Below are 9,377 nucleotides of genomic sequence, written 5' to 3'. Positions count from 1 at the left end.
AAAACATAAATGAGATAAAAGAGGGGGGCTTAATGGGAATGAGGAATCTCACAGAATGAACCAGCATGGTATACCACTTGGTTCTGGGTACACACCGGTCATGTTTTAGATGCTATTAACTTCCACCATTGTAGAACAAAATGAGGCAGAGAAAACAAAAAACACAAAACAAAACAAAACAAAACATATTTTGTGTATCTCCCAAAATTAAGCTGAGACTGTTGAAGGAAATCTAGAAGTGGAAAATATATCTACGACATGTAATTATTGAAATATGAAAGTCAAAAAGGAAGAAACTTAAAAATGAAGAGGTGATAAAATATTGTAGTTAAGGTGGAAAAAGAGAAAAATATTGGAAATTTTTAGTCTGATATAAAAATCAGTTGTACTGGAAAAAGAGGGGAAAAAGTAGGGGTACCCTTTAGTTCTATATACTGTAAATCTGTCAACTTTCCCTGGAGCTTTCCAGCGCTGCTTGGTCAAGAACTTGCGCTTCCACTGTCCTTCCAGCTGGTCTTCTGGGGGAGGGGCCTGCTGTGCTGATTCTCAGGTGTGTGCACCTGGGGGAGATCCCCACCCCCCGCACTGGCTACCGGGCTCAGTGGAAGGTGTTTACCCTGTGAGGCCCCTGTTCTCCGGAGGCCCCACCTCTCCCAGGCACAAGGTGACACAAGGAGGAACAACAACACTGGCTGCGGCCAGCTCCCCAGCTCTGGGAGGGGGGGGGGGGGTCAGCTCCCCCACTAGTAATTACCGCAGCTCCCAGTCGGCACTGGCCTAGGTGTCCCTGCGTGGTGGGGGGCACTAATCTGCACAGCTTGGGGATTCCCTGTGGCAGGAGAGTCCTCGCTGTCCTGTGTCCTCCTGGCCTCCGTCTATCCTGCGGGGAGTGCAGGATCGTGGGCTGTGTCCCCCAGCACCCTGGGATCTGGAGCCTGCACCACTGGGATGGCGCTCCCAGGGCCACGGCCCCCGAAGGCAGCAGGGTGCAGCCCCCTCCATCCAGAGCCCCGCCTGACCCACCGGCTTCTCCCCGAGGCCCCACTGGGCACACGCTCCAGCCCTTTATGAGCTCAGCCTGCGGTGCCTGGTGCCCTCTCCCCCGGGTGCACTTCTCTGTTAGTGACCCCGGGAACCTGGAGGCTCCACTGCCCCTCCTGTGATTTTGCCCGAGTTCCCTGCTAAGCCCCCTTCAGTCCGGGAAGAATCGGTGTGGATTTTTCTAAAGGTCCTGCTTTCCTGTCCTGGAGGCTTTCACCTACTGGCCTGAGGAGTCTGGCTCCTCGCAGTGCTCCTCCCCAACTTGATTGTTTTTAGTTTATTTTTTTCCACCTTCCTACCTTGTTAGAAGTGAAAACCCTTCTCTCTGTAGCGTTCTGGTTGTTCTTCCTTTAAATCTCAGGTCGAATTTGTAGATTTTTCAGTATGGCTTGAAAGTTACCTAGGCTTGTTGGTGGGGCCAGGCGAGTTGGAGACCCTGCTCCTTCGCCATGTTGCCCCACCTCTCTCTCTCTTTCTCTCTCTCTCTCTCTCTCTCTCTCTGTCTCTCGATTTTATTTATTTATTCATGAGAGACACAGAGAGGCAGGGACAAAGGCAGAGGGAGAAGCAGGCTCCCTGTGGGGAGCCCCATGTGGGACTGGATCCCAGGACCCTGCAATCAGGATCACACCTCTGATGACTTTTTATTCAATTTTCCATCCCTCCCTCTATGATCATCTACACTGTTTCTTATATTCCACATATGAGTGAAACTATATGATAATTGTATTTCTCTGATTGACTTATTTCACCCAGTATAATATCCTCCAGTTCTAACCTCATCAATGCAAGTGGTAAGTCATACACAGCTGATAAATCATTGCACACTACATCTGAAATTAAGTATGTACTTGATGTTGGCTCATTGAATTTAAATTTTTTTTTAAAAGAAATCATATAGAAAACCAAAAATCTTAGGTACTGCACTCCTTGACTGCATGATATTTTGACCAAAACAATTAGAAATTTCATAGTTAGATCACAAGCTAAGAACTGGCATTCAATTATTCATTATGAAATATTTATTAATTATAAGAGAAATATTTACATTACATGCACCACAACCTAGCTTAGCACATTATATGAGGTGTCACATTTATTTTTGACAAATATGCATTCTGTGAAGTAGTACCTTTATGAACTCCTTTCTCTATTGTAGAAATGGAGCTCAGAGGGATTTGATGTTTTGCTCTAATGTATAAACCAAGGAGGGGATGGAGTTTTGATTACCGTTATGTCAGGATCCTTTCAGTTCTGAAGTTCAGGCATGGTGGTTCTCAACTGGGACTATTTAGTCTGAAGGGCTGCTGCCAAACACTCTAACCCACAGGCCAGCATCCAGAAAAGTAATGATCCAGCCACAGTGTCAACAGTGAGAAGGTGGGAAATAGGATTCTAGATCAGCTCCTCTCTACCTTCATTGTGCATACAAATCACCAAAGTTTGTAGTTAAGATGTAAATTCTGACTCATCAGGTCTCCAGTGGGCCAGGGACTCTACACTTTTTAAAAAGTTTTTATTTATCCATATATTTACTTATTTGAGAGTGAGAGTGTGAGAAGGTAGAGGGTCTGAGAGAGGGAGAAGGAGAATGTCAAATTGACCTGCGCTGAGCACAGAGCCCAACACTGGGCTCCATCTCATGACCCTGAGTTCATGACCTGAGCCAAAACCAAGAGTAGGTGCTTAAAGGACAGCACCACAGGTGCCCCTAGAGATTCTGCATTGCTAATAATCTCCAAGGTCGTATTGATGCTGCAGGTTCCGGTCTGAGGAGCACAGTTTGAGAGCCAAGCTGTGGTCCTGTGTTAGAGTCAGGTGTAGTTAGTTTTAGATCTTCACCAGGGATCTTCCTTGCACATTTTTTTGAAAGATTAGTTTTTCACTCACTATGTGGGTGGTGAAAAATTCTGTGCTCGATTGTTAAATAGAAGGGCTATTATGGGATATCAAATAAATTATGTGAAAAAGATTTTGTGGTAAGGACAAGAAGGACCTCCAAAAGATGTCATCCTGAGGAATGTTTGAAACTGTTCACTTACTTAGCAGGGCAATTAAGATAGCAGATGGAATAAAGCTACTAGTCATTATCTTACAATAATAAACCTGGACTATCCACATTGGACTAGTGTAATAACAATGGTCCTTTAACTGTGGAAGAGCCAGGAACAAGAATGGAGTCAGAGAGACATTTGAAACATTGTGTTGGTTTTGCAGATGGAGGAGAGGCCATGATCCAAGGAATGTGTCTCTCTTCCAGAGCATTCAAAAGGCTCACAGCCCTTAGAAGTCATTATTTCAGTCCAATAAGATACCTTTCATGCTTCTGATCTCAAAAACTTTCAGAGAATTATTTGTATTGAGGTGAGTGTAGATATTTGTGACAACAGCAAAATCTAATACAGATATCTTATAGGATGTTGTTCATAGGAATTGAGTTTAAGCCTCTCAAATCATTCAGTTAGCTTCCTTTGTGCCAAAGCATTTTATGTTGAAATCTCACATTAGTAGAAAATGTGGAGTTGTTTTGGATATATTTGGGTCCATTAGATGGTAGAGAGAATTTCCTACTACATAAATGTAAATATGGTCCTGACTTTGAGGCCTATGGGACATTTAGATAAGAAAAGTAATTCATTATTAGAATTAAGTTGCCCTAATTTTTTTTAAAGATTTATTTATTTAAAGGGCAAGGGAGAGAGAGAAAAAGAGAGATTGAGCAAGGGAAGGGGCAGAGAGAAGGAGAGAGAATCTCAAGCAAAATCTGCACTGAGCAGGGAGCCCAACTCGGTGCTTGATCTCAAGACCCTGAAATCATGACCTGAGCAAAAATCTACAGTTAGATGCTCATGGAACTGAGCCACCCACTCACCCCACAATAAGCATGTAACAGTGAACCTGGTGAACAAGTACATAAATATTTGTTAAAGTTTAGTAATGGTTTAAGAAAACAACAAGAAACCTCTTGCACACCCATCAGCCTGTGAAACAATGTAAAGATCTCACACTGATTGGGTTCAAAGTTTTAAAGTGCTAGCAAAAGAAAATTCTCTAATTTTGCTGGCAGAAATGTAAACTGTTACAATGTTGGGAAAACAACCTAAAGACAGGTATAAATATGAAAATAATTCATCATCATATTCATCAGCTCAGGGATTCTCAATCTCAGCACTATTGACATTCTGATGCAGTCCATTCTCCATGGTGGTGTGTGTCTTGGGCTTTGTAGGATGAGAGCATCCCTGAGAATCCCTGGCCTTCCTGACACCTCCCATGTGACCTCCAAATTGCTCAGTGTCTCCCTGGGGAACAATATCTCCTCCAGTGGAGAACCAGATTTTTAACATGACAATCTCAAAATATTTTTGTAGAATTGTTTTAATAGCAAGGTACTGAGAAAGAAAACACTTTCAATGTGTGAGCGCCACAAGCCAGATCGTGAAATATTATGCAAACCTTGAAATAAAGAATCAGAACCACCCTAGCTGACTGAGGGAAGTGCATGAGGTATTACTGAGTAAGAAGGAAGAATGGACACAGGTAGAAAAAAAGACTGCCCCAGAGATTAAAGAGCATTTATGATGAACACAGGGTACTACTTATCCATTTGTATGGTCTGTAAATGTGTATGTGTGCATCATCTAGGAACTGAAGTTTTAAAAGACACTAAGAACATAAGGAAGAACGGATGTCAGGAGGAATGAAATCAGGTCAAGTATAGTGGTTTCAAAACAACTATGTGGAACAAAATTATATGAGGATCTAAAACTCATGTATGTAGACATAAAATAATAATTGAGTGCTATCAAAATGAGTTACTGATTCCAGATTAAATGTCCAAAGACTTGGGATAAAAGAATATGAGAGAATGACCTTTACAGCTGAGGAGGAAGCAGGATCTAAGTGATAATGCTTTTCTTACATAAAGGTATATGGATTCAAATATACTTAGGGAAGGTAAAGACAATGGGCACTTGATGGGATGAGCACTGGGTGTTATTCTGTATGTTGACAAATTGAATACCAATAAAAAATAAATTTATAAAAAAAAGATATGGTCAAATGATGCAACTTTTAGAAATAGATCTCATCACAAAGAGACAAAAATGTCATTGGGGAATGACAGAAATGCAAAAGCAAATGGGAAATACATATAGAGGCGATTTTTAGTGCCCAATGTACAAAATGCCATTTATTTTCATTTTTTATTGCAAGGATTGGCAAACGAAGAATATTAGCGACAGTCAATTTTTAAGTAAGTATAATAAAATCAAAAAAGCAATGTAGAGGGCAGCCCGGGTGCCTCAGCGGTTTAGCGCCGCTTTCAGCCCAGGGCATGATCCTGGAGTCCCGGGATCGAGTCCCACGTCAGGCTCCCTGCATGGAGCCTGCTTCTCCCTCTGCCTGTGTCTCTGTCTCTCTCTCTGTCTCGGTGTCTCTCATGAATAAATAAATATATTTTTAAAAAGCAATGTAAAGAAAACCATATAACTGAGTGACAGATTTGAGCCCATACTAAAACACAATTCCCCACATATACATCTACACAATAGAACTCAATGCAAACAGCAAATTTGGTAAAATAAAAACAAAAACCCAATGCCTTGTGTGAAAGAATGCAATCAGAAAAGGATGAAAAAGAATGAAATCAGAGATAGAAACCCTAGGACCTCTCTGTACAAATGCAAAGACCTGGTAGACACAATGCACTATACAGAAAACCAATGAATAACTAATCCACAAATATGTTCAGCTCCCAGGTGATGAAATCATTGCAAAGTAAAGTTCCTTCACATAGTTTTCACTTGTCAGATAATTGTTTTCAAGTGGTTACCCAGAGTACCAGGGGATGCTAAGTAAATGGATGCCTCATAAATTATTGTTGCAAGGTCAGATCTGCAAGCCATGAATCAGTCTAGATCTTTCTCATCAATATGGAAACAGAAATATGCTGCATTTAATGGTTAAAACGAAATGCCCTGACTTCACTGGTCATCCCTCCATCCCTAATATTCCTATTCCCTTTAATTGCAAAACTCACTGATTGTGTTCTACTTTTACTGGAAGTACTTTAGCTCCTCACTTTATTATCAACAATTACCCATGTGCTGCTAGCTCTATGTCCACTTCTTTCTTTAATATCATCAGTGAATCCATTATTTCATCAGGTAAGCAAATGAGCATAGAGATCTCTAGGTTCTGGGCTAGGCTGGTGGCTGTCAGCCGACCTCAGGTAAATGCACCTGGCTTGAATCATCTCTGACCCTTTTCTGCAGGACCTGCTGGGCTCAGACTCACCTGCATGGGAACTCTGAGGAAGTCTCTGTGTAGCAGTCTGAATTCCTCCTGGGTGGCAATGATGATGATTAAACTCTGTCCCCACACAAGCTTAGGACTCCAGAGGCAACTGCTTAGGTCCTATCCAGCTCATGACTGGCACAGGCAGAGGGGCTGCCACAGAGGAGATATTCAGAGCTTCACTGTCTATTCATGAGGCATGTTTCCCTCCTGCTCCTCCAACCTCTAAGCGCACGATTCCCTGTGGGACACTGGTGGACACAAAGGAAAGTTTTTCCGGAGATTGTGTTCTCAAAAGACCAGGTTATAACCAAGTGAATCCAGATTTATTACTAATTCCTTGGGATCTCTGCTGTTCCCAGAGTTTGGACCTCTCAGCACCATATCCCAACCCTGACTTTAACTTTTCCACAAAGTCTAGGACTGAGCAATCCTTCTGGATTAGATCTCTCAGATCTCCAAAATGTCGACTGTGGTGAGCATACAACCCTGCCACCAACAGAATACTGCTGTTTTCCTTTTCAACAAGGAGAACTAACTTTGTTCTTGAGAAATACATACCTCTGCTTCATGAAACATTTGCCAAACTATTAGGAATTTCATACTTGTGTAATTAAGAGCTTTCATTTGGTCCCTCATTGTGAAGCATTTGTTAAAGATAAGAAGGATATTTTTTGCACTATTTTATAAGCTTGGAATAGAAAAGTAAATAGATTCTTCCCTGTAGCTTTGAGGATGAACCAAGCCCTGCAAACATCTTTTTACCCCAATGAGAACCATTTCAGGCTTCTGATTTCTCAAATTATAAGAGCACAAATGGGTATTAAAACACCAATGTAGTCACTTTACAGAGCATTAGGAATTGAATACAAACATTTATCTAATAAAATTATGCTCAAGAACTGATATTAAGCAATCTTGGGGACTTGTTCAGTCCTATGACAATTGGCCATGTAGTGTCTCCTTTACTAAGAATGCTCTTAAAGCCTTCTTTATGTCTCTGTTCCTCAGGCTATAGATGAAGGGGTTCAACATGGGTGTGACCACTGTGTACATCACTGAGGTCACTGCACTTGAGTGAGAGCTCTGAGGAGCAGCAGAGCTAAGATACACACCTAGGATTGTACAATAAAATAAGGAGACAACTGAGAGGTGAGATGCACAGGTGGAAAATGCTTTATACTTGCCCAGGGCTGATGATATTCCACATATGGTGGAAACAATCTTAGAATAAGAGTAAAGGATCCCAGCAAAAGGACCCCCACCCAGCAAGACAGCTGCAAAATACATCACCACGTTATTAAGAAAGGTGTCAGAACAGGCTAGTTGGATCATCTGATTGAGTTCACAAAAAAAGTGGGGGATTTGGAAGTGTGTACAGAAGGAAAGCCGCAACATCATCAAACTCTGTAACAAGGAGTTCAGGATACACGTGATCCAAGACACCAGAACCAGAAGTCCACAAAGTCGGGAGTTCATGATGACTGTGTAGTGCAGGGGATAACAGATGGCCACAAACCGGTCATAGGCCATCACACTCAGGACAAAGAAGTCTGAGACAGCAAAGAGTATAAAAAAATAAATCTGTGTGACACAACCTGCATAGGTGATGACTTTGCTCTGAGTCTGGATATTCTGAAGCATCTTGGGGACAGTGGTGGAGGTGAAACAGATGTCTACAAAGGACAGGTTGGTGAGGAAGAAGTACATGGGTGTGTGGAGGTGGGGGTCACAGCTGACAGCCAGGATGATGAGCAGGTTTCCAAAGATAGTGATCAGGTACATGGAGAGGAAGAGCCCAAATAGGAGGGGCTGCAGTTCCGGTTCCTCTGACAATCCCAGAAGAAGAAACTCTGAAATTTCTGTATCATTGCCTGGCCCCATGTGGTGGAGATGACTTCAAGAAAAGAAGCAAATAGCATGACTAATTTTTATATAAACTTGCATTACTCACAGATTTGAAGTGCTACTCTTAATATTTTGTAGTCTAGAAATTCATTTTAATATGCTGTGCATGGATATAGTCCCCTGCAAGGCATCCCTTGTATCAGCATAGTGACGGAAATTTTCTTCCAATCCCCTTTTTTCCAAAAGGCCATGTATTCTACAGTTTTAATTAAAAAATTATTCCAAATTTCATAAATATAATTTAGTGTTGCCATGTTTTAGGCATTGTCTAGGCAAAGAGTATATAGGGTGCTAAAGAACAAAACTTCCTATCACTCAATGATAGAGAAAGAATAATTAACAAACAAGAAAATTAAATAGCATTTCAGATAGCGATAGGTGGTATGAAGAAAAAGAAAACAGGGATAAAGCAGAGAATAGAGCACGGTATTTAGGCCAATTCTGTTAACCAAGGTGACATTGCAACACAGGCTTCAAGTAACAGAGGGAAGTAGATCAAAGATTATGGGGGAGTGTGTGCCCGATAGAGGGAATGGCCGAGGAAGGTACTTGTTTCCAATGTTCAAATCAAAGAAGCACAGCCAGTGCTGCAAGGGAATTAGCAGGAGGGAGACTGAGGAGAGACATTGTCAGACATACTGAGGAGGGAAGTGGCCTCTCTGCTTCCTCTGGAACCTCATGGCACAGGAACTTCCCTGTCCACACTGCCTCTCCCACTGTGTTCATCCTGTTGCAAAGGCATCCCGGGAATTGAACCAGATCCCCTTCTTAATGGCCTCTCTTAACTGAGTCCTGGTCCCTGTATTGTGTCGCCTTGGGATTTATGAGGATTTCTCTGTCTCTGCACCAAGGAACATTCTGGCCAGAGTCTGCGCTGGGGTGGGGTGTGTCCTGTGCATTGTAGGATATTTAGAGAATATCTGGCCTACACCCACCCCGCTCCAGTATGACAGGCAAAGCTGGCTCCAGACAGTGATCAGTGACCCCCAGGGGGACAAAATGACACCCAATTAAAACCACACATTGAGTTTAACAATCTCAACTTACTTTTCTAACATTGCTATAATAGCAATTTAATGGTAAAGAATATGAAAGACCTTCAAAGTATGAGCATCAGCCACTCTCTGAAA

General features: G+C 42.1%; 1 protein-coding gene across 1 annotated transcript; it reads right to left on the bottom strand.

Annotated features, from left to right (window-relative positions):
• Positions 1-7,275: 7,275 nt before the first annotated feature.
• Positions 7,276-8,223, bottom strand: LOC112913221 (olfactory receptor-like protein OLF4). The gene has a single exon (XM_072718854.1). It carries the CDS (start codon positions 8,221-8,223, stop codon positions 7,276-7,278), a length of 948 nt encoding a protein of 315 aa, XP_072574955.1.
• Between the last annotated feature and the right edge of the window lie 1,154 nt (positions 8,224-9,377).

The sequence above is a fragment of the Vulpes vulpes genome, chromosome 9, assembly GCF_048418805.1.
Source record: "Vulpes vulpes isolate BD-2025 chromosome 9, VulVul3, whole genome shotgun sequence".
In the NCBI taxonomy this organism is placed as follows: Eukaryota; Metazoa; Chordata; class Mammalia; order Carnivora; family Canidae; genus Vulpes; species Vulpes vulpes.
The sequence above is the reverse complement of the archived record's forward strand: the minus strand, read 5'-3'. Positions and strand labels throughout refer to the sequence as shown.